Raw genomic sequence first — 25,550 nt, 5'->3', positions numbered from 1 at the left:
CAACTTGTGGTAAGCACTTCCGACCACTAGGGGACAGGCCTGGGTGTGAGTGAATACTGATCCGGAGGGAGCTTTAACTTAGAATCTGGGGTCTGAGTTTCTTAAGACCTTTCCTGTCAGAATGGCCTTGCCATCTTTACTTGCACAATAGAGTATTTGTATCACGTAGGAGGTGGTTGGGGTTAAGTGACAGTGTGCATATATTTTTAACTTTGATTGTTTGCCACCTGTTTAAGATGCTTCCCTGTGTCCTTTACAACAAAATTGGTGAAGTGGTACAGTGTTAAATCACAGTAAAAGAAACTTGCCAAAGACATTAGGGATGTGTGACGATTCTGACCAAAGACAGCAGAGATAATTGGGTGTTTTGATCCCTGTGTTTCACTGCAGAGACCACTCAGCCTTCATTATCATGTAACATAGAACGGAAAAAAGGGAACATTGTCATCACTCCCAGCATATATTACCGCTGAGGTGTCTTGGGCGAGCTGTGGAGATGCATCACTGTCATACAGAGACTGTCCACTCTCCACCCTTGTAGGTTCGTTTTCAGACAGGGACTCTCACTGAACCCAAATGTCATGGATCCCACCAGGTTGGCTATCCAGTGACCATCAGGGATCTGGTTTCCACCCGTCCCCCATCTGGTGGGTTAGAAATGTACCACTCACTGTCTCTGGCTTTTCATATGGACGCTGGGGATCCCAGAGCCTCCCTTGTGCTTATAAAGAAGGGTGTCTATCTATATGCACCATAGAATGTCTTTACTGGTTGCAGTTGCTCTGATGATCTAATTCCAAACCATTTATATCTGGCTTTAGCTTTTTTAGTTTTTGGTTTTAAGATTTTATTTATTTAGGTTTTTTTTTGTTTGGTTGTTTTTGTTTTTGAGACAGGGTTTCTCTGTGTAGCCTTGGCTGTCCTGGACTCTCTTTGTAGACCAGGCTGGCCTTTGAGCTCACAGCAATCTACCTGCCTCTGCCTTCTGAGTGCTGGGATTAAAGACGTGCATCACCACGCCCGGCTAAGATTTATTTTTATTTATTATGTATACAGTGTTCTGCCTGCAGGTACGACTGCACACCAGAAGGGGTCATCAGATCACATTATAGATGGTTGTGAGCCACCATGTGGTTGCTGGGAATTGAACTCAGGACCTCTGGAAGAGCAGCCAGTGCTCTTAATCTTTGAGCCATCTCTCAAGCCCCTAGTTTATTTTCTATCTCCGCTCAATGAGAGATTCACAAATATAACACAACGTTTATGTAAACATTGAGTTCAGTTCCCTGGGAACACACAGGGGGCCATGGAAGCAGGTAACTGAAGAAGACCTTCACTTCTCCCTCCTCTCCTCCAAATCCAATCCCCGAATCATTCCTTGTGGCCTCCTCTCACTCTCTGTTCCATTCCCAGACTAAGCAGATCCTGGTGGAACACCCTGCTTTCTTCCCACCTATGGACCCCCTTTACCCCCCAGCCCCAGAAAACATATTTTGTCCAGAACCTCCAGTGGCCACAACCTAGCAGGACCTCAGAAGAATGACTATCAGGCAACACACAGCCACCACACCCTCCTAAGAACCAAAAAGGACAACAAACCAAGAAACAAAATACCCACCCAACAAAGACCAGATGTCAACACCTCAAATTACAATCTTCCTAAACCCAGATGCCTAGAAACCATCGAGGGAAAAAAAAAAAAAAAAAACGTAATCGATAAAAGCCAGGATAGTATGTCTCCACCAGAGCCCAGCAACCTACCACAGGAGGCCCTGAGTATGCAACATAACTGAAGCACATGAAAAGGCCCTTAAGATAGCCTTTATGGATATGATTGAGTCCTTAAAGAGGAAGTTACTCTCTTAAAGAGATCTATTTAAAAAAACACAAGCAATGGAAAGCAATGAATAAAATAGTTTAAGACATGAAAGTGGGACTAGAATCAAGAAGGAACTTCCAAACTGAGAGAAATATAAAAATGGAAAATTCAGGAACCACAGAGACAAGCCTCATCAACAGAGTACAAAAGATGGAAAAGAGATTCTCAGGCATTGAAGATATAATAAAAGAAATGTTTACCCCAGTTACAGAAAATGTTAAATCTAAGAAAATCCAAGCACAAACATCCAGGAAATTTAGGACATTATGAAAATCTAAGAACTTTAAGAAGAGAAATAGAAGGAGAAGAAACCCAAGCCAAAGGCATAGAAAACATTTTCAACAAAGTCAGAGGAGAAATTTTCCCTAACCTAAAGAAAGTCATTCCATAATAAAACCAAATGTAAGCAATATCTACCTATAAGATATCTACAAGAAGGTGCTAGAAGGAAAATTCCAGTCTAAAGAGGTTAACCATATCAGGAATAAATAATCCCAGACTAGCAATCAAAAGAGGGAACACACATACAACAGCAACACAACAGGAATCAACAAACACTGCTCATTAATGTCTCAACACCAAGGGCCTCAATTTCTGCAATAAAAAGACACAGACTAAGAGAAGACATGCAAAAACAGGATCCATTCTTTTGCTGCATCTAAGAAACACTCCTCAGGGTAGGCATCACCTCAAGGTAAATGGATGGAAAAAGATACTCCAAGCAAATGGACCTAAGAGACAAGCTGATGTATCCACTTACTTATTTAGGGTTTTTGAGACGGCTTCTCTGCGTAACAGCCCTGACTGTCCTAGACTTGCTTTGTAGACCAGGCTGGCCTTGAACTCATAGAGATCTACCTGCCTCAGCCCCCCAAGTGCTAGGATTAAAGACATAGGCCACCACGGCCAGCTATGATGTATCTATTTTATTACCTAATAAAATAGACTTTAAATCAAAACTAAAGAGATAGGGAGGGACACTACATACTCATCAAAGGAAAACTCCAAGAGGACAGTGCAACTCTTGACATCTGTGCACCAAACATACGGGACACACCAAGGGGCAGCACTATAGCTTAAATCACAGGTTGACTCCCACACAGTGATAGTGGTTGATTTCAATACCGCGCTCTCATCAATGGGCAGGTCATCCAGACAAAACTAAACAGAAATGCTGGAGCTAGCCAATGCCATCAACTGAATAGACCTAACATATTTACAGAACATTTTGCCTAAACACAAAAGAATGTACCTTCTCAGTACCTCATGAAACATTCTCTAAAATTGACCCCATGCTCAGTCACAGAGCACATCTCAACAGACACAAAAAAATTGAAATAAGACCCTGCAGCTCATCTGACCATCATGGATTAAAGCTGGATATGAACAGCAGAAAACTCACAAACTCATTGAAACTGAACAACTTTTTTGTTGTTGGTGGTGGTTTTTGTTTTTGTGTTTTCGAGACAGGGTTTCTCTGTGCCATGGCTGTCCTGGAACTCTGTAGACCAGGATGGCCTCAAAGTCACAGAAATCTCCCTGCCTCTGCCTCCCGAGTCTGGGATTAAAGGCGAGTGCTGCCACGCCCGGCTCTGCAGGCATGGATTCTACATGTCACCCCTGACTTCTTGTGGGCTTGCCTCTAGACAGCCGAAACGTGCTGCCTTTGCTGTAACAGAAGGTCTGACGGAAGCAATTATCTGTTCACAGTTTCGGTCCACCGTGGATGCCATTAGGTGAGAGCACAGCCTGTGGCAGCAGGAGCCTGCAGTAGATGCTTACATCACGTCTAACCAGGAAGAAGAGTAAAGCAAGAACTAGGAGCCAGATACAACCTTCAAAGGCCAGCCTCTAGTAACCTGCTTCCTCCACTAAGGGTCTGCCTCCTAAAAGTTCCACAGCCACCCCAAATAATGTCACCAGCCAGGGATCAGGCATTCAGAACACGAGCCTGCACAGGACACTTCAGAGACAAACCTTAAGGATGACTGTGCATATCACCTGCTAGGGACAAGGCCTTATTCTTTTCCTCTACCTCCCTGTTACTGGCTGGTTTTGTGTCAACTTGACGCAAGCGTCATCAGAGAGGGAGAGGCCTTAGTTGAGATCCAGCCGTAGGACATTTTCTTAATTAGTGATTGATAGGCGGGGCACAGCCCATTGTGAGTACTATCTCTGGGCTGGTGGTCCTGGGTTCTATAAGAAAGCAGGCTCAGCAAGCCATGGTAAGCAGCATCCTCCATGGCCTCTGCATCAGCTCCTGTCCCCAGGTTCCTGCCCTGCCTGAGTTCCTGTCCTAACTTCCTTCAGTGCTGAACAGCAATGCATAAGTGTAAGCCAAATAAACCCTTTCTTCCCCGATCTGTTTTTTGGTCATTGTGTTTTGTTGCAGCCATAGAAACCCTAAGTAGGACAGTCCCTATTTCTAGTTCAACCCCAAGACTCCTGTACTCAGTAACGACATAGAGTTCAGCCGTGAGACCTTTCATTATATTTCAGCTTTAGATGACACGGGGCTGTTTCTGGTTCAAAGTCACGGACAAAAGCAAGTCATACCATCCAGAGGCTTTGCATCCCAGATTGAGAATCACAGTTTTAATTCATTGTGGACCATTATTCTTAGCACCAGTTTCTTAACCTTTGCCAGGTCTGGGAAGAGAGAGAGTCCTAAAGGCCCCATTGTGCAGACATATATTTCTTAAGGATAAAAATGCAACATCCCCAGGTCACCTCTTCCCAGGTGTTTGTGGGATAATTTCAATATTTTTTAACAGTTTTAATTGGAAAATTCTAAGGACTTTGTTTTAGGGGCGGGGAAACCCCAGCAATCCAGGTTGGAAGTAAAGCAGGCCTGTTTTCACAGAGCCGTTTGCCCTGTGGGCCAGATTCCCGTCTGCCCAAGGCTTGGATTCCACTGCTGGGAAGCTCATCAGGCTCGGCTCTCAAGGACGCTGTCACATTTGTGTTCATCTTCTTGCCTTTTTGATCTGCGTCTGGCTTCCACGCGCCACAGGCATTCAGGCTTTTGGATTCTCTTCTTGCTCTGACCGCCTCAATCGCAGGTCTGGGTTCGACACAGGAAAAAGAAGTTACTGCAGACACCAGACACACACACACACACACACACACACACACACACACACGCACGCACGCACGCGCACACACACTCGCCACTCCCAGTGTTGCAAAGACTTCCCTCGGGGCAGCAAGAAAGACCCCAGCACTTCTCAGCCAGCTGCTCTCCTACCTCCCTGTTTAGTGTCCAGACTCTCCCCTTGGCCCCCATCACTGACTGCTGTCAGTAAATACAACTTGAAAAACAAGTCCCGAAGTTGGAGGGGTGGCTCAGTGGTAGGAGCCTGTTGTGCAATCATTGAGGCCCAGGGTTTGGGGCCCAGAACCTATGTACCAAGCCAGGCATCCCACACATGCCTGTAGACCCTGACACAACAGGGAGGGACAGAGGCAGGGGGATCACTGGGGCTTGCTAGCTTTCAGACTAGCCAAGAAAAATGCAAGTTTCAGGTTTAGAGAGAGAACCTGACTCAAAGGAAAGGCAGAGGGTGATAAAGGACACTCAACTCCCTCTGCTGGTCTCCTTGTGCACATGCACGCACACACACACACACACACACAAGCATACACAAAAATAAATAGCTAGTCAAAAAAAAAAAAAAAAAAAAAAAACCAAAAAACCCGAGTAGGTTTATTTGTTTCCTCCCCAGCGTCCATTCCCTTTCTGGCATCAGCCCCTGATGTGGGATGGAGACCTGGCCGTTCTCAGTGCCTGTGATTGCTAGACTTGTACCATCAGTACCATAGCTGAAACGCCATGTCTTGGATACGACTAAGGGTACTGTGACACTTTCATAGTCATAGCAGTGGGGCTGTGGATGAACACACAAACTGGGGTGGAAAACTCCAGATTTCCCAACCCCCTCCTGCTAGACTGAACCTGAAAAGATGTGAGATGTTGGCACTGCCGCTTTGCCACCATTACAAAGCGGCCGTTTGTGCAAAGAGCTAACATGACCTGAACAGACAGAAACCAGGTTCTAGTGACTCTGTAAGCTTCTGCGTCAGGCCAGACCAGAAACAAATTCAGGTCTGGCTTGCAGCTGAAGAGCACGGCCTCCGTGTCGGGCGATGGCACTGGGTCTGGCTGTGGCAGTTTTGGTACTCACCAGGAGCAGCCGCACTGAGTTCCTCCAAGTGCAAAGGGCTTAGTTGCTGAAGAGGAAGAAAACAGACAGCCCTGTCACTGGAGGGGGACGCAGACGCTGGGCTTGTTGCACAGTCAGTACAATCTGTGAGGCCGCTACTATTTTTTTTTTTTTTTTTTTTTTTAAATTTATTTATTATTATGTATACATTATAGATGGTTGTGAGCCACCATGTGGTTACTGGGAATTGAACTCAGAACCTCTGGAAGAGCAGTCAGCGCTCTTAACCACTGAGCCATCTCTCCAGCCCCCGCTACTATTTTTAAATAGAGAGGTAAAGGTTGAGACCAAGAGTCAGGCACAGAAGTATCCAATGTGTCTAGGTTCTCAGCAGCAGGCTCTGCACACATTCCGCAGGTATTTGCTGAACATTTACGACATGCCAGCTAACACATCAGCTTTGAGTTGGGCAATGTGGACAATATTGATTTACACTGGTAGTAAATTATGGTGTCAATATTTTGAGTTATGGGGAGTCTACCTTTCACTGGTGTATTCCAGGACACAAAGTGAAATTGGCAAAAAAAAAAAAAAATCTTTTTTTATGAGCTTGACAGAAGAATATCTATTAACACCATGGTATGGGTGCAGAAATATATAAAATACTTAAAGGACTAGGGTGTGTCTCAGGAGTAGACCACTTGCTTGGCATGCACAAGGCCCTGGTTTCCACCCACAACACCACGAAACAGTGACTACAAATATATTGACAACTTTCTACGGTTTTAAAATAAAACGTTTCACTCAATATCAGTTTTAGTATTTGAAAAGCCCATAATCAGGGCTGGAGAGATGGCTCAGTGGTTTAAGAGCCCTGTCTGCTCTTCCAAAGGTCCTGAGTTCAATTCCCAGCAACCACATGGTGGCTCACAACCACCTATACTGAGATCTGGTGCCCACTTCTGGTGTGCAAGCTCATATGCAGGCAGAACACTGTATAAATAATAAATAAACATCTTTAAAAAAAAAAGAAAAGCCCATAAACAACTCAAATATCGAAACATATCCAGAATACAACCATGCCGAGGATTCAGCGTTTGGTGAGGAGAAAGCTATGACACCATGTGGATATCATGCTATGATTATAAAATTATGAAAGCTTTACTCTCATAACTCATTCATCAAAGTCTGGGTAGACAGAGGTGTGATTGCTGATGCTGCCGGGACAGGGCTGGAAGAAGGTACACTAAAGTGCTAACTATTCGGTGGGGTACTCTTGTGAGCTCCTGGGTGAAAAGCAGAGCATTCCTTAGTTCACAGTGACCATGGGCAGCCATGCAGTGCTGAGGGAACAATGATTTTTTAAAAATTAATTAAAAGCACATAAATGCTTAAGACAGAAAGTGAAGGGCCCGACACAGGTGGAGTGAAGCACACCTGTAATCCCAGAACTCAAGATGCTAGAATGGGAGCCAGCCTGGGCTACATAGCAAGAGAAACTATTGCATAGAAACAAACAAAAATCCCTAGGGTTTGATGTCTGCTCTCCAAAACACAGGGGTGTGCCCTGTAGCCCCAGGGCAGCTGTGGCCTTACCTCCACCTCTCTCCTTTCCAGGGTAAGCGCACTGGGGTTGGCTCGCTTCTCCATATCCTGTAGCTTGGTCAACTTTTCTATCAGAAACATCTTATCTTTGCCTTCCTGCCAAGAAGGAAAAATAAAAGTAAAGCATGGAAGATGTGTGCTGGTGTGGGGGTATAGAAGGCCTGGAGAAAAAGGGGGATCCCCCCAGTTGGGTGGAAGGAGGTGGCCACCATGTTTTCCTCTGATAAAAGGGAAGAAACATTTCAGAGGAAAGCCAATGAGCACTGGAGCTCTCCTGTGTTATCACAGGTCCCTCACAGGCAGTGGCTCTCTGCTCTGATTCTTCAACACAGTTCCTCATGCTATGATGATCACCAACCAGGAAATGTGCACCTGTTATGAATCATCATGTAAAAAGGTGTGCCTTTGATGGTCTTAGGTGACCCTCGTGAAAGAACTGCCCAACTCCCAAGGGGGTCACTGCCAACAGGTTGAGAAACGTTGTCCTAAGTGATTCCTGTAAGTTATCCTGTAATGCCCTACACATGCCATGGGACACATATGTCTGTTTCTCCCCACTCTTCTCTCTCTCACACACACATGCACAAATAATTTAATAATAATTTAAAAATTAAAAACAAAAGGTTCAAAGTTGTCTATGTTGGCTGAGATCTGTGATTTAACAGTTCACAGAGAAACAGGGGCACTATTCTGTCTCCTAGGAGGCTGGGATTACTTCCCCAAGAGCCTTGCAGCAGGAAGGTCTGAACTATTCCCCCTATGTGGGGAGCCAGGTGAGCATCACTGTCTCCTATGCAGGCATGGACACCCAACTTCACAAGGCATACTCACCACAATTCATTCCTGCTTCCCCTTAAACTTTGAACTACTGATTTTAACACCCTGCTTGTAGTAACTATCTCAACAATGGTCACCATGTGACTGCTGCTCACACTGATATTCCTGTGGCCTCCGCTTCAAGATCTCTTTCTTTTAAAAAAAAAATTATTTATTTATTATTATGTATACAGTGCTCTGTCTGCGTGTATAGCTGCAGGCCAGAACAGGGCATCAGATCACATTATAGATGGTTGTGAGCCACCATGTGGTTGCTGGGAATTGAACTCAGGACCTCTGGAAGAGCAACCTGTGCACTTAACCTCTGAGCCACCTCTCCAGCCCCAAGATCTCTTTATACTTCCCTTGCTGCTCCTATATCCACCAGAGGGACCACTGCCCCCAGGGATGCTACTCTCTCAGGTGGTCACAGAACCGTCAGGACTGTGGCATAACCAGCAGAAACGGGCTTCTGAGGTTGGGCCTTAGAGGCGATACCTGCTTCTAAATTCTAGCCCAACTTCTCTGCCTCCTGATCTGGCCACATGAGGGGTCTCTGCCTCATGCTCCTGCCACCATGAGCCCTACCCAGCCTTCCCTACCACAATGGACGGAACTGTGAGCCAAGGTAAATACTTCCTCCTCTCAGTTGCTTCTTGTCAAGTACTGTGTCACTGTGAGGAGAGAGGCAGTTAGTGCACACACCTCAGGAGTCATTTGAGATAATGCGAAGATTTGCAGGGATGAAAGGAGAGTATGTAAATGTCAGTGTCGGCTGGGGTGATAGCTCCATCAGTGAAGGGTTCACGAGTGAGCTGGATCGCTAGAATCTGTGTAAAACACGCAAGCACGGTGGCAGGTGCTCGTCATCCGGCAGGGAGGAGGTAAAGACTGGCAGGTCCCCGAGGCTCACTAGCCAGCCTGCCTGCCCTTCTCAGCAAGCTCCAGGCCAATGAGAGACCTCGTCTTATAATTATTATTTTTTTAATGTGGCTAGAGTCTGAGGAACGACAGCCAAGACTGCCTCTGGCCTTCCACACATATGTGGATACAGATCCATGTGTACCTGCACACATTAGTATACACATGAAAGCACATGCTGGATGACGGGGACACAGAGATCCGCTGTACTAGTTAGTATTTCTGTTTCGGAATATGTTTGGAAATTTCTGTTACACTCTGTCAAGAAAGGAGAAAGAGGGACAGGCAGGGGTGCTGCTAAGGGGAGGGACACAGGAGAGCCTTACGTTAATGATCTGTTCGTGGAGCAGCCGGATCATGACCTTCCTCCCCTCTGTGATCTGCCAGTAAAGATAGGTGATGATTCTGGAAGAGAATGACAGGAGCTCTTGACAGGGTTTGGGGCTCCTTTTTTTCATAAACTGAACATCAGAAATAGATCATTCCCGAGCTCTGCCATTCATTTTAGCAAATCGTTGACTATGAGGAGAAGGTTGTGGGAACCTTCAAATTCAAAGCCAGTCAGAAGTACAGGGGAACAGACACTAGGGACGTGAGTCTGGTATCTAAACTGGGCTTTGCAGGACCGAGCCCTTAACTTGTGAGGTTGATGCCGTCCAGGTCCAGGATCAGAGCTAACTGAGACGGTAGGCTATCCAGCTGGTGCCTGACTTTGTGCAAGAAAAACTGCCTTTTACACACATATTTGGTGTCAGAGGTACAAGTGCAGACAGAAGCAGAGTCAGAGAAGGTGGCAGAGAGCAGGTCCGGAGGCCAGTTTGCCATTCTGAAGTGCCAATAAGAGCTGCTGCTGGGGAGTCAGGGATGGGAGCATCACCGAGAGCCAAAAGAGCCGGCTTCTAGTCTCTTCCTCCATTGTCAGGCTGTGCAGCACCAAACCTGTGTCAGCAACCATCCTATCTCTGACTTACCGCTCTCGTCTGCAAAGCACAGACTTTATTCTGTGATCCAAGGTGGGCTCCAGTACTCTGAACCCTGAGCCATGTGTCTCATGACAAGGAGCAGCCCTGCCTGGCGCCATGGGGGCTGAGCTGCAGTCAGTTGACCACTGTAAGTTGACCAGCCAATTCTCCCATGCAGGAAAATGAACCCAGGTGTTGACAAATCTTCACAAGAAGTCAGAAGTGGATTTTTTTTTTCGAGACAGGGTTTCTCTGTGTAGCCTTGGCTGTCCCGGACTCACTTTGTAGACCAGGCTGGCCTTGAACTCACAGAGATCTGCCTGCCTCTGCTTCTACAAGTGCTGGAATTACAGGTGTATACCAGAGCCTACCCCACCCCACCCCACACCCCTGCTAGAAGTAAATGTTTTTAAAAATTAAAATGCAATATCCTAAATGTCAATGAAGCCTGGGCCAGTTTTGTTTTATTTTCAAGGCAGTGTTTCTCTGCGTAGCCCTGGTTGTCCTGGATTCACTTTGTAGGCCAGGCTGTCTTGGAACTCACAGGGATCCACCTGCCTCTGCCTCCCAAGTGCTGGATTAAAGGCATGTGCCACCACTGCCCAGCTTGCAGTCTCCAAAGGAAATGTTCTGAGAATTCTCAGACATTTTCATTCTTTTAAAAAATTTTTTATTTTAGTGTTCTTTTTCTCAGCGTTGAGAATTAAACTTGGGGTCTTGCACATGGTAGGCTAGTGCTCTACCACTGAGTTATATCCCCAACAAGAAAGTAAGTATGCTTTCTTTGTAGAACACACTAATAATCCCAGCACTTGGGAGCAGAGGTTGGAGGATTGCTGTGAGTTCAAGGCCAGCCTGGTCTACAAAGTGAGTCCAGGACAGCCAAGGGTACACAGAGAAACCCTGGCTTGAAAGCTAACCCCCCAATACCAAAACCTTAGATAGGAAAACACTAAACAGGGCTGGAGAGATGGCTCCAGAGGTTAAAAGCACTGTCTGCTTTTCCAAAGGTCCTGAGTTCAGTTCCCAGCAACCACACGGTGGCTCACAGCCATCTATGATGAGATCTGGTGCCTTCTTCTGGTGGGCAGACATACACGCAGGCAGAATATTGTATATATAATAAATAAAAGTTAAAAAAAGAAAAAACACTAAACAACATTTTACAGAAAACTATCTATTCAAAGATAGAGTCAAGTCAAGACCATACTGTACTCGTTGCTTGGCATGCCTTGCTCTGCTTCCCTTAAGACCGTTTTCATCTCATGCCAATGAAAGCTTCTCCAAGAACTCTCAGCTTCTCCCCCTCCAGTTTCCTAAGAAACCCGACTTACAACACAATGAGGGTGAGGATGAAGAAGAAGTGCACGCTTCCGATGAGGTTCTGGTAGATCCAGACGACCCACAGGTAGCCAGGCCTTTGGCTCAGGGTGTCTATCCAGCTGTAGATGGATTGAATGAAGGAAGGCAGGCCTCGGAAGGGGCCGCAGTCAGCTGAAGGTTTCAAACTGCAGACAGGAAACGGAAAGCTATCTGTGGCCTGAGACTCGGAGGCAGGCGTTCTGCAATCAAGGGCCCCCCTTCCCCTTCTAGGCTCGGGCTCCAGAATCAGAAAATCTTGCCTGCTGTTCCTGCACTCTCGGCCTTGCTTGCTGTTAGCAGCTGTCTGAGGACCAGCTCTTAGAACTGTGGTTTGACCTACCCCAGTGGCCAGGCCAGAATCCAGGCAACCAACTTTAGGAGACTGCAGGATTCCCAAGAGTCTTTCTTGGGAATGTGACATAAGACGCAAGACACACCAAGAGAGAAGCATGTTAGGTATGGAAGCCAGGTGTGACATCGTGATCATGTGCTGTCAGCTGGTACATAGGGGCAAGCGTAGAAGATATGGCGAAAGCAGCAAAGACTGGGGAGGGGAAAACCACTCAAGAGAACACTTGTTACTTTTGCAGAAGATCATGGTTCACAGTTCCCAGCACCTACATAGTGGTTTGCGACCATCTATAACAGTTCTAGGAAATCTGGTGTTCTCTTTTGTTCTCTGCAGGCACCAAGCAAACACGTGGAGGATGTGCATACAAGAAAGGGACTTCATACACCTAACTGTGACCCACGGGGTGATGAAAAGAAATGCGGGCCTGTGGAAGAAAAGGGGTGAGGGGACCAGCAGCAGCCAGGGGTGTCTGGGATGCTGAGGCCTGGAGTTGACCTTGGAGCTGACATTCAAAAGAATAGGAAGAGCCCTTCAGAGACAAGCCCCTGAGCACATGCAAAGGCACCTGGTGGACCCTAGAAATAGAGGCAGGACCTTCGGGTTGCAGTGAGGTGGAGGCAAAGGGAAGAGCCAGGCCAGACAGGGGCTCTGCTTCACTTCAGTCATGTTTCCTTCTCAGCGTGGAGGAAGTAGCCTCCCCCAGTCTGGGGAGCTTGAACCCTTGCAGAAGTGAGGAAATGGCTCCTGATGACAGTGTAGGATGCAGGGAATCAAGACAGGGTAGGACTTATTCCTCCTTTGGTCCTGGAATCTGCTGGGTACGCCAGGGGCGTGGGCTGAGCTGTATCCTAAGCACACATTTTCCTCTGGTGTTTGATGTCTGAGAGTCGTCCTTTCCCAGGACTAGCCTCGGAAGCATGACGTCATATGCTTCACAACCACCCGATACACAGCTGGTAGCACAGCCACCTCTTTTTATAGGCTCTCACAGTTGGGGCATGTTCACAGGCTCCAGTCACCCCAAAGTCAGGACCTCAAGGACCCATAACAGCCCCTAAGGCTGCAGAGCCTTCTAAAAACACTCGAGTGGCCATCCCTAGCCTGGTTACCCTGTCTCATTTGTCCTTTACCCTGGAAACTGCAGTGCAGGGTTTTGTCCCACACTTCCTCCTGGCCACCGTTGCATTGTCCTCATGTGGCCCTGCACGACGTGGAGAGTCTTCCCTTCTCGGGAACCGTGAGCAACTATGACTTAGGCGGCAACTGCCTCCATGTCTGGGTAATAAAACCCCCGCATCTAAAAGTAGACACCCATCCACCCATCAGTGAAACCTCAGCATGGTATCCTACCTCCAGATGGTGATGGCCAGGGTGCACAGCACACCCGTGAAGGATGGGAAGAAGAGCAAGAAGATGAAGAACGTTATCATCTGTGAGGCCCGCCAGGCCTTGCTCGGAGGCTGGAAGTTCATCATCAGGCTGATCTGAGGAGAGAAATGGAGCCCTTCCACCTGTGGCCCTGGGGACCCAGCCATGCGCCAGCTCTCCACCCCTCTACTTCAACCCTCTACCTACAGCTTCCCAGGCTTTTTTTTTTTTTTTTTTGGCTTCCTGACCCCTCCTCCCCACACCCTTTCCCCACCTCGGATCCCTTCCAGGTTGTAAGTTACCAAAGGAAATGTATTTGGTTGCAACTTGTGCCCAACTCACATTTTTGACATAAAACATAATGAAGAGAGTGATCATTTGGATAAAAGGCAGCAGAGGGCAGAAGAAAATTCCGAGCCTGTGAGGAAAACAGGAGCGAGCGTCAGAGGCCTGGGAAACACGGGGTACAGGGTGCAGAGGCAAGAGAAAAAAAATGTGTCTCCCTAAAGTTCATATGTGAAGACCTAACACACGCACACACCCATGCACACTCTCACACACCCATATACGCATGCACGTACCCCGCGAACACCACAGTACCTCAAAACATGACAGGATTTAGAGGCAGAGTTGCTAAAACAGGAATTAAGTTAGAATGTGGTAGGCTCAGGGTCACTATGTCAGGCTCCAATTCAGTATGAGTCTGTTGACTCTGTGAGTCATCCTTAACAGAAGCGAAAAACTGTGTGAAGACACAGGAACGGTGAGGCCAGCTGTAAAACAGCAAAGGTGGCACGGGGCCCATCCTGACCTTGTGGGCGTTGGGAGCAACCAGCCTGCCAACACTGTGCCTGTGGTGAAGTGCTCCTGTAGACACACAGCAGAGCAGAGAATTCCCACCATGGAGGCTCCTTCCCCAGGTCTGGGAAGGCTTTGCAGAGAGAACCCCCCTCAACTCCACCACAGGGCCACCAAATCATCAGAGCCCCTTCAGCATGCACTAATCTAGCATGTCCCAAATGGGAGGCACACATGGCTGCCATCCTTCCCGAGGGTCGTGAGGAGACCTGCAGGGACTAGACAATAAGGCCTTCGTTTCCCAGCTTTCTTGCGGTGTTCCCAACCCCTGCCCACCTCTACACTTTAAAACATTTTACTTTTTATCTATGTGTGTACAGTGTATTCGTGTGCAGTGCCTGCACACATATGTGTGCAGAATCAAAGAAGGACATTGGATGCTATCACTCTTCACCTTGGTCTTTTGAGGTTGGGGGTGTCTCTCATCAAACACGAGGCTAGACTGGTGGCCAGCAATGCCCCCTAGCAATGTTCCTGTCTCCCTGAAACACAGCATTAATGTTACAGGGGCACATGTGGCCACAAGGCTTATATGTGGGCGCTAGGATCTGAACTCAGGTCCTCATGCCTGCACAGCGAAAACATTCTTATCCCTTGAATCTCCCCACCCCCACCCCCTTTAAGGAGAAAGCTTTAAACTGACAGTCTCAGAAGACAGGACCATATAGATGGAGTCTAAAGACTATTTGGGACAGGATTGCTTCAATTTTTATAATAACTTATGATTTATATAATTTGGCACTAGTTTTCCATTTATGCTGCTTTAAATATATGTTTCAGTAATTTCCCGACTTGTAGGGGTTTTCAAAGTGAAATACATATCTAAAGATTCAAGGCTAGCATGGTTGGGTAGCACTCAAGGAGACAAACAGCAGCCGCAATGTAAAGGGGGAAAGGAAATTAACGAAACAAGAAAGGTTAAATGTGGGGAGGGGTGGGAGGGCAGGGTAGAGGAAGGATTAAAGAGAGTAATAATTAGAGCCGAGTGTGGTGGTACATGCTTTTAATCCCAGCACTCAGGAGGCAGAGGCAGGTGGATTGCTGTGAGTTTGAGGCCAGCCTGGTCTACAAAGCGAGTCCAGGATAGCCAAAGGCTAACACAGAGAGACCATGTCTAGAAGAAGAAGAAGAAGAAGAAGAAGAAGAAGAAGAAGGAGAAGAAGAAGAAGGAGAAGGAGAAGGAGAAGGAGAAGGAGAAGGAGAAGGAGAAGGAGAAGGAGAAGGAGAGGAAGAGGAAGAGGAAGAGGAAGAGGAAGAGGAGGAAGAGGAGAAGGAAGAGGAGGAGGAGGAAGAAACCGTCTTTTCAACTGTGTTTACCCATAGGCAGCTCAGGCACGGTAGCATAACACCTTTAATCAGCACTTGGAAGGCAGAAGCAGGTGGGTGTCTTTGAGTTTCAGGTCAGCCAGGGCTACTAAATGAGAAAGTCTCAAAAAACAAACAAACCAGAATGGTCAGTGTGTGTGTGTGTGTGTGTGTGTGTGTGTGTGTGTGTGTGTGTGTGTGAAAGCTTCTGTGTTTGTGCATTTGTTGGGCTGCAGGTGTGTGTGGACACAGGGTACACATGTAGAGATCCAGGTACTGTCCTCAGACATCTTCTATCGTTTGTTCAAGACAAGATCTCTCATCTGGCCATTTTTAAATGCAATGCTCCTTGCTTACACCTCCTTCTGGGATGTCTTCGAATGGTTGGCAGTTGGAGGATCCCAGACCTAAAGTTTCAACTCTGGACCAAGGTAAACATTTCTTAAGTGGCCCTTTGTTATTTTTACCCAGGTTGGGTAATTTACCACCATTACTATATTTTTCTTTTTTTTTTTTTTTTTTTTTTTTTTTTTTCCGAGGACAGGGTTTCTCTGTGTAGCTTGGCCATCCTTTGTTAGACCAGGCTGGCCTCGAACTCACAGTGATCCGCCTGCCTCAGCCTCCCGAGTGCTGGGATTAAAGGCGTGCGCCACCACGCCCGGCTCTCTCTTTTTTTTTTTTTTTAAAGACAATTATTTATTATGTATACATGTTCTGCTTTGCGTGTACACCTGCATGCCAGAAGAGAGCACCAGATCTCATTCGTCAGTAGAGTTTGGTTTTGTTTTTTGTTTTTGTTTTTTAAAAATCTGTCTTGAGTGTCTTCCCTCAGCAATGGATTGGAACCTAGGAGAGTAAGCCAAAACGCCCTTTTCCTCCCAACTCGCTTTCGGTCATGGTGTTTGTCATAGCAACTGAGATAAAACTAGAACAAGCAAGCACATGCTGGCTTGACATCTACAGCTTCATCCTTCTTGTGGATTGGCATACGCACGGTTAGAAAAACAACCATGCTTCCTAAAAACCTTAGCAAGTGTGTGTTGGGTGTCTTTCTCTTTGTGTTTTGTCATTTAGGCAAAAGTACCAGCAGATGGCAGCTCCATCCCAAAGGAAGAATTGAATTTCCACATTGTAGGGTTTTTATTTTTGTTTGTTTTTTATTTTGTTTGTTTTTTTGGTTGTTTGGTTTGGTTTTCAATCTTTCTTCTTTTTCTTATTTTCTTCCTTTCTTTTTTCTTTCTGCCCATCTCTCCTCTCTTTCTCTTTCTCTCTTTCATTCTCTTCTCTCTCTCTCTCTCTCTCTCTCTCTCTCTCTCTCTCTCTCTTTCTCTCTCTTTCAAGACAGGATCTCACTATGTAGCCCCAGCCATCCTGGAACTCACTGTGTCAACCAGGTTTGCTTTGAACTCAGTGAGATCCATCTGCCCCTGCCTCCCAAATCCTGGGATTAAAGGCATGTGCTGGCTAGTCCCATTGTTTTGGTTTGTTTTGTTTTGGTTTGGTTTTTTGAGACAGGGTTTCTCTGTGTAGCCTTGGCTGTCCTGGACTCACTTTGTAGACCAGGTTGGTCTTGAACTCACAAAGATCCACCTGCCTCTGCCTCCTGAGTGCTGGGATTAAAGGCATGCGCCACCACCGCCTGTCTCCCATTGTTTTTAAATCACAACATAATTTAGGAGTGCTCAACAAACGCTTTGTGAACCACCCTCTCTGTTTCTGGGCAGGTAGCTGGCAACTGAAAGCAGAATCTCACAGAGGTACCTGTACGTCCCTGTTCACAGAACACTGGTCACAACACTGGGTGGAGCCACCAGAATGCTCACAGACAAATGGATTAACAAAATGTGGTCTGACACTCACAATGAGATGCTGAATGTGCTTAAAAGGAAATGCTGCAAATAAGTGAAATAGGACAGACATTGACACCTTCAGGATGCATCCAGGGTGGCCAGAGCACAGAACTAGGGAGTACATCAGGGGCCGGGGAGAGTGGGGAGTGACTTTAATGCATTTAGTATTTCAATTTTGCAAACGGAAAAGAATACAGGTTACTCAGTCACGTGATGATTCTTGTTCTTTATTCCTGTCCATTTGAGGCAAGGTCTCATTGCGTAGCCCAGGCGGGCCTCAACATGTAGTCCTCCAGACTCACTCTCTCAGTGTGGGGTTTACAGGCATGCAGCACAGTGTCCAACTTTGTTGTGTATTTTCTGGGGCATGCATGTGTTTGTGGGTGCACGGGCACATTCACGCGGAGCCCAGGGCTCAGTTTTAGGTGTCTCTCTCATTTACTCCCTCCTTACTTTGTTATGACAGGCTCGCTCACTGACCTGGGCTTGATTCTCTTTTCTCATCTACCTCTCCAATGTGGGGATTACAGACACACATCACCACACTCAGCTTTTACATGGATACTGGGGATCAAACTCAGGTCCTCCGTTGACTGAGCCACATCCCCAGACCAGTTATGCACTACTAAGAGTGCTCATAAGGATAGCGGCTGTGGTGACCCCACTGACAAACTATTTCTAAGTCAGACTCAGGGAGCACATACATCAGTTTTTCTTTCGTCTCCCAACTATCCTAGAGCAGGAACTATTATCTCTACCTTTTGTTCTCCCCAAGATGTCCTGGTGGTTGAAATAATGTGGGTGGATGACCCCGGAAGCTGCCCATGCTAGCCTGTGGCCTGGCAGTGCAGACGCGTCACCACCTAAATATCAAAGAAGTCTTCCCTTGCTGGAAAATCTATACAAAGACAACAGCCAGACCACCTGGAGGAATTTTAACAAGACAAAATAAGGAGACACTGCTGGGGTGGCCTGCTGGGGTTTGCAAAGCCCTGTTTAGCTACTGTCAGATTTTATCCTCAACGTTCTTGAAAGCATCTACTATTATGAGTAAGCTCTAGATGAGGAAACCAAGGCTCTGAGAAGTCAGGGGCCTCAGTGTGTGGCAGGGCAAGCCCCAGAATTCGGGTTTATTGAATTTCTAATGCACTGTTTTTAAATTAGCTGTTTTCCCTGGGCACGTGATAGCCTGGACTCCATCAGGTTAAATAAGTAAGGAAAGATTCACTGGCTAATCTAAGGATAGATGCCAGGGGCTAGGATGGGATTTCTTAGGGGCAAAATACCTAGCTATCGTGCACGAGGACCTGGGTTTGATTCCCAGAACTACCACAGACACAAAAGCAAAATGAAATTCCATGATGCAACTAGTTGGCCATCCTCAAAAACAGGAGGGAGGGAGGAAGGAAAGGAGGGAGGGAGAAAGCATTAGAGAGGTGTGTGTGGGGGGGGTTAGAACATGTTTATGAAACAAGAAGTTTTCTACTATATGAGAGAAGAGTGGAAAAGGCACTGAAACAGAACAACACACACACACACACACACACACACACACACACACACACACACACACACACATACACAAACCAATACTGGGAAGTACTCGAGAGTAGAGTCTGGGCCACATCAGATCTTGCCACTATAGCCAAAGGCAGATCTTGGAGGAGAATTCTACCTGAGAACTCCTGTTTCTTGGGCATTGGTGATTGGACTGTGCATGGTGGTGCACACCTCTAATCTCAGCACTTGGGAGGCAGAGGTAGGTAGATCTATGTGAGTTCAAGGCCAGCCTAGTCCATATAGTGAGTTCTAGGTCAGCCAAAGCTATATGATACTACCTTGCTCTAAGCAGCCTAAAACAAAGAAATAAATGAACAAACAAATATATGGGGCTGGAGAGACAGCTCAGTGGTTAAGAATACTGACTGTTCTTTTAGAGAACTCAAGTTTAACTCCTAGCACCTACACAGTTGCCGATAACCACCTGACTTTCCAGTTTCAGGGCATCGGATGCCCTTTTCTGACCTCTGCAGGCAATGCGTACACATGATGCACATACAGGAAAAACACTCATACATAAAATAAAATAAAATAAAAATAAAATGCATTGGTGATTGTATTGTTCTTTGGGGATACTATGACAAATACCTTTAGGTGGTAAACTTTAGAACAACATAGGTTTATTGCTCATAACTTAAGAGGCTAGAAGTCCAAGATTGAGGGGCTGGCAGATTCAGTGTCTGGTGAAACTCACTTCCTGGTTCCTAGAAAGCACCTTCTCCCTACACTCACGTGGGTAGAACGGTCCAGAAGCCTCTTGGCCTCTTTTATAAGGGGACTAATCTCATTAGTGGTGGCTCCACTTTAAGACCAGATCTTCCCTTAACACTATTGAATTGATGATTCTGTGTCAATATAAGAATTGCAAGCTGGGCGCGGTGGCGCATGCCTTTAATCCCAGCACTCTGGAGGCAGAGGCAGGTGGATCGCTGTGAGTTCGAGGCCAGCCTGGTCTACAGAGCGAGTCCAGGACAGCCAAGGCTACACAGAGAGACCCTGTCTCGAAAAACAAAACAAGACAAAGAAAAAAAAGAATTGCATGGAGCTGGGGGGGGGGTCACAGTTTAATTCAATCACTAGAATTAACTGTAGTATTAATTGTAGGATTAATGCTACATTTAAAGAGACAAGCATGGTGTGTGTGCTATAATGCTAGACCTGGGTAGGTGGACACAATGGCTCCCAAGCCAACTGGGTGAGTTCCAGTGAAAGATCATTTCTGAAACAATCTTTTTAAAAAGAGTAGACAGTTTCTGAGGCACTCATTCTCTATGCAAACACACAGAGACACAGGGAAAGCCTTTTAGGAGGAGACAAACATTTAACACTCGGGAGTAATCCAGAGTTTTATAAAGAGCACTGTGGCTGGGGTGGAAGGGTTAGGGATGTAACGGGGTCCGGGTGGGAGTGGGGTAAACATGCCAGGACTGTGTAGCTGCCTATGGTTTGTGGGTATCCAGGCTGCTAACTTGCCCTAAGCTGACTCTTACATCTTCAAGGTCTCCTCAAGGCAAAGAATAATCTAGAACACATGCTAAGTTCCCTGTTTTCAGAGTAGCTGGGCTTGCTATCATCCATGTAGATTTTTAGAACTCAAAAAAAAAAAAAAGAAAAGAAAGAAAAAGAAAAAGAAAAAAAGGCTGGGTGTGGTGGCACACGCCTTTAATCCCAGTACTCGAGAGGCAGAGGCAGGTGGATTGTTGTGAGTTTGAGACCAGCCTGGTCTACAGAGCAAGTCCAGGATAGCCAAGGCTACACAGAGAAACCCTGTGTCGAAAAAACAAAAAAAAAAAAAAAAAAAAAAAAAAGAAAAGAAAGAGAAGCTAAAAAAAAAAAAAAAAAAAGATTTATTTACTATGTATATAATATTCTGTCTGCACACCAGAAGAGGGCATCATATCTCATTATAGATGCTATGAGCCACCATGTGGTTGCTGGGAACTGAACTCAGGACCTCTAGAAGAGCAGCCAGTGCTCTTAACCTCCGAGCCCTATCACCAGCCCCCAAAGCAGATTTTTAAAGAACAGCTCACAGACTTACAGCCAAAACTCCCAAGTCCACCCACAGGTGGGAAGTGAATGGGGCACACCACAGCACTGCAAAACTTACCAGGCCAGAGTTTGTGCATAGATCAGTTCCAGAACATTCCTGGCAATGTCAAACTCCTGCATGCTGAGACTGGTTATGAATTTCATCCCAATGAGCCTGTGAGAATGCACTGGGTTTAGTATTCACACAATTTAGAGACCCCACCGACCAGGAAGAACAGCAGCAGAGACCCTCAATAGTTAAGAATGAAATTGCAGGTCCTAGAGCAAATGCTGAAGAAGTTCTCCAGTAGTTGAGGCACCTGGGGGGATGCAGGGTTAACACAGTGCAGTCAAGTAGGGATCCACTGCCATGAATGTCAACAGTAGAGAGGCCGCTGCTGCCCTCCTTACTCCAGTTAGTCCACCTACTTTCTAGTCCATCCCATTCTTTGCTTCCTACTGTTTTCCCCAATGAGCAAATAAACTGAGCACCTCATGACACAAATGCATTAAAAACCTATTTTGGGGGTGCTGAGCATGGGACGTGGGGCTTTGCATGTGCTAAGTATCACTCTGCCACTGAGCCAACTAAGCCACAGGCATGGTTATTGCTCTAGAGCCAGTGATGGTCCCTGTTGTGCAAAGAAAACAGGTGTACTATATACTTTGGGGTAAACTTGATCCTTTTCTTTCTTGTTTTCTTAAATAATATTTTTTGCTAAATCTTACACAGAGTCTTAAACAAGGATCCTTGTGCTCTGCACAGCAAAGTCACACAGACTGCGCTTTTCAGAGATTACAGGGTATGCTATAGAGCTCACACGTGTGGTAATGTGTGTGTGGAGAAATATGGGAGTGGGGGGTCAGCCCAGCTGGGGGTGGTGGTACACACCTATAATCCCAGCACTTGGAGGTTGAGGCAGGAGGTTAGCTAGGAGTCCAAGGTTGTCTTGTGCTAGAGGAAGTCTCTGCCTCAAAAGAAACAGCAACAACAACAAAGCCATCCACAAATATGGAGGTATAGAGACTGGAATATTAAAATCATCTACAGTAGATAAGGATTTAGTGTGGGCTGGAGAGGTAGCTCAGCTGTTAAGAGTACTGGCTTCCACTGCAGAAGATCCAAGTTCAGTTCCAAGGACCCCCACTAAGTGGCTCACAACTGCCTGTTAACTCCAGTTCCGGGGGATTTGATGTCTTTTTTTTGGGGGGGTTGCCTGCATGCATATGGTACATATAAACTCACACAGGCATGTGCAAACATACACATGCACATATAAATAAATAAATGGGCAAATCTTCAAAAATAATGCACATGTAGCTGTAGCTCAGTGGTGCAATGATTGTCCGGGCTTGGTTTCTGTTCCCACATCACAGACAAAAGAGAATGGGAGAAAGGGAGAAACAGATCCCAAGTGGCTCTGTTTCTTGTTTTATTTCTGTAAATTTTGTCCAGAAAGAAGATTGGGCGGAGTCAAGCTAAACCCTGTGAGCTGTTAGGCTGGGGTGGAATGTTGTTAAATTAGGAGAATGCCTCAAGGACAATGGGCAGATTAGACGGGCTCACAGCAGTCGCCCAGGGGCCCGGCCTTTCCGCTTAGCCAGGAATCAGGCTCTGGTTACAGCACCACTCACAGATGCTAATACTTACCTCCTCAGAAACTCCCCCAGTAAGGAATCGGCCAAGGAGAACACGAAGTCCATGAGGAGGAGCCGGTAGATGTCCTGGCCAATGAGGGTCTCCCAGCACTGGAAGGCAGGCATGAGTCAGGGTCAGGGCTGGTGGCCCAGCTCAGAGCTCACATGGGCTCAGTTTGACCCCACCCTGTGTACCCAGACAAGCAGACTTAATCTGCAAAAACAGCTGTGTGTGTGTGTGTGTGTGTGTGTGTGTGTGTGTGTGGTGTGGTGTGTGTGTATGTGTGTGTGGTGTGTGTGGTATGTGTATGGTGTGTTGTGTGTGGTGTGGTATGGTGTGTGTGTGTGTGTGTGTGTGTGTGTGTGGTATATGTGGTGGTGGTGTGTATGTGTGGTGTGTGGTGTTTGTTCCTGTGCTTGCACACATGCATGTGTGTTCTGTTTCTGCACGTCTCTCCGTACTCCACAAGGCTTACTGCTCACATGCACCAAAATCTTCCCGTCTCATAACCTCTGCTTCTAAGGTATTTCATCTTTGCCCTGTCCTTTCTAGACACCGTTCCCCCACCAGGGCAAAGCATTTCCTTCAGGAGAGTAAGAAGCCTGGAGGGCTAAGAATGTCCCCCCTCTTTCTGCTTATTGACTTCTATGTTGTATACATTATGGAGCTTACCGAGTAACAAAAGTGTTATTTTAAAAGTCACTGGAGGTTTTAACAAGTTGTCATAGGCTGGAAGACAGCAACCTCTGCAGGAAGTCAGAGCTAGGAAGGGACATACGGGCATCTTTCATGGCTGGCTGAAGGAGAAGGAAGGTTTCCATATGTAGCCTAAGGATTCATGGAAGGATGGAAGGATGGATGGATGGAGGGATGGATGAATGGAGGGATGGAGGGATGGATGGATAGATGGAAGGATGGATGGATGGATGGAAGGATGGATGGATGGATGGAAGGATGGATGGATGGATGGATGGAAGGATGGATGGATGAAAGGATGGATGGATGGAAGGATGGATGGAAGGATGGATGGATGGAAGGATGGATGGATGGATGGATGGAAGGATGGATGGATGGATGGATGGATGGATGGATGGAAGGATGGATGGATGGAAGGATGGATGGATGGATGGATGGATGGAAGGATGGATGGAAGGATGGATGGATGGATGGATGGAAGGATGGATGGATGGAAGGATGGATGGATGGATGGATGGAAGGATGGATGGATGGATGGATGGAAGGATGGATGGATGGATGGATGGATGGAAGGATGGATGGATGGATGGATGGATGGATGGATGGATGGATGGAAGGATGGATGGAAGGATGGATGGATGGATGGATGGAAGGATGGGTGGATGGATGGATGGAAGGATGGATGGATGGAAGGATGGATGGATGGATGGGTGGATGGAAGGATGGGTGGATGGATGGATGGAAGGATGGATGGATGGATGGAAGGATGGATGGATGGATGGATGGAAGGATGGATGGATGGATGGATGGATGGATGAGTATAAGAATGGTTAGATGGTAGATGATGGAAGGGGGAATGGGTAAATGACTGGGTAAATGGATGCACAGAAAGATACATGGGAGGTGGATAAATGAATGCAAGAATGGAGACTGTTGGGTGAAGCTGATTAAGTTGATTGCTGGGCTCATGAATGGGTTGATGGAGACACATAAGGAAATGAGTCGATGGGTGGAAGAATAAGTGGGTAGACAGAATCATAACACGATGTGTTCTCTAACACCCTAACTTAGAAAGCTGGTTTTCAACAACTTGATGATTAGGGTTAGGTGAAGATACTGTGTCATACCAAATAATTTGAGTCTAGACAAAGCAACGTTATTTTGCTTAGATTGACCCTCAGGGAAGAAGTAGAGTCAGAGAAATAAGAGATCTCTTATTCTCTGTCACTGGCCAAAAGCTGAAAAAAAACTTTGTATGATACAGAGGGTTTTTTGTTGTTGTTGATGTTGTTTGTTTTGTTTTGTTTTGTTTTGTTTTGTTTTGTTACAGGAAACTAGTGGTAGAAGCAGAAGCATTCCAAAGAGAAGGCCCTGGAGCTAATAGAGTTAGCTTTCTCTTGAGGCCATATGGGACATTACTGTAAGAGTGCAAGGACCAAAAACCCATGGTCCAAGGCAGGAGAAGGGGAATGCCATGTTGTGTGTGGGAGAGCCAGGAACAGTCGGGGTTAGGATGTGAGTGTGCAAGTGAACGACACGTCCATTATCAGCCGAGCCCACGGTATTTGGGGTATGGACAAAATGGAACAGCCGAGCTCAGGAAGGATCTTGTGCCCAGCCTCAGGCTATTGGGAGATTAGTCTCAGAACCGCTGTCTACTGGATGCCAACCACGGCTTGGTCGCAGTACTCACAGTGGCCCTGCTACTGAACAGTGCCCATCTCACAGATACTAAGACGGAAGCTAAGGAGACCGAGTGTATTTGATCAGCATCTCAGCTCTTCCATGAACCCCTCCTGCTTTATGCTGCCTCCCAGACCATCTTCTTTCCTCCTCTCTTCCCAAAACAATGTGTGGTGGATGTCAGGAAGCTCAAATTCTCTTTGGTGATTAAAGGTCGACAAACAAAACTCAAGGCAGAGCAGACTGTATGTATATCTCACCTCTTCGCCAGACAGGGCCACAATGCTGAGCCAATAGTAGCAAAGAATTCCAACAATGGAGATCTTCAGAAGGATGTTTCTAAGTAACAGAAGAGAAGACGGCTCTAGTCACTGTCATTGGTCACTCTCATTGGCAGTGCTCTTGGTCAGTGTTCCCTGTAGTCACGCAATAGGCCAGCTGCTTCTGCCTACCTAGCTCCAAGGTTGGATATGCCCATAAGATGAGTTTCAGCAGGTGAA

The 25,550-nt window shown here is 46.5% G+C and overlaps 1 protein-coding gene across 1 annotated transcript in view; it reads right to left on the bottom strand.

Moving 5' to 3' along the window:
• Positions 1 to 4,896: 4,896 nt before the first annotated feature.
• Tmc5 (transmembrane channel like 5) overlaps positions 4,897 to 25,550 on the bottom strand; it is an 84,763-nt gene continuing 64,109 nt past the window's right edge. The window contains exons 11-20 of the mRNA XM_051149388.1: positions 25,311 to 25,389; positions 22,684 to 22,781; positions 21,112 to 21,207; positions 13,771 to 13,846; positions 13,411 to 13,544; positions 11,681 to 11,854; positions 9,711 to 9,789; positions 7,639 to 7,743; positions 6,064 to 6,109; positions 4,897 to 4,943 (exon numbers count right to left, since the gene is read on the bottom strand). Coding sequence (XP_051005345.1) covers positions 4,897 to 4,943; positions 6,064 to 6,109; positions 7,639 to 7,743; positions 9,711 to 9,789; positions 11,681 to 11,854; positions 13,411 to 13,544; positions 13,771 to 13,846; positions 21,112 to 21,207; positions 22,684 to 22,781; positions 25,311 to 25,389 — 934 coding nt within the window. The remainder of the gene's footprint in view (positions 4,944 to 6,063; positions 6,110 to 7,638; positions 7,744 to 9,710; positions 9,790 to 11,680; positions 11,855 to 13,410; positions 13,545 to 13,770; positions 13,847 to 21,111; positions 21,208 to 22,683; positions 22,782 to 25,310; positions 25,390 to 25,550) is intronic.

This window comes from Acomys russatus, chromosome 7, assembly GCF_903995435.1.
Source record: "Acomys russatus chromosome 7, mAcoRus1.1, whole genome shotgun sequence".
Classification (NCBI taxonomy): Eukaryota; Metazoa; Chordata; class Mammalia; order Rodentia; family Muridae; genus Acomys; species Acomys russatus.
The sequence above is the reverse complement of the archived record's forward strand: the minus strand, read 5'-3'. Positions and strand labels throughout refer to the sequence as shown.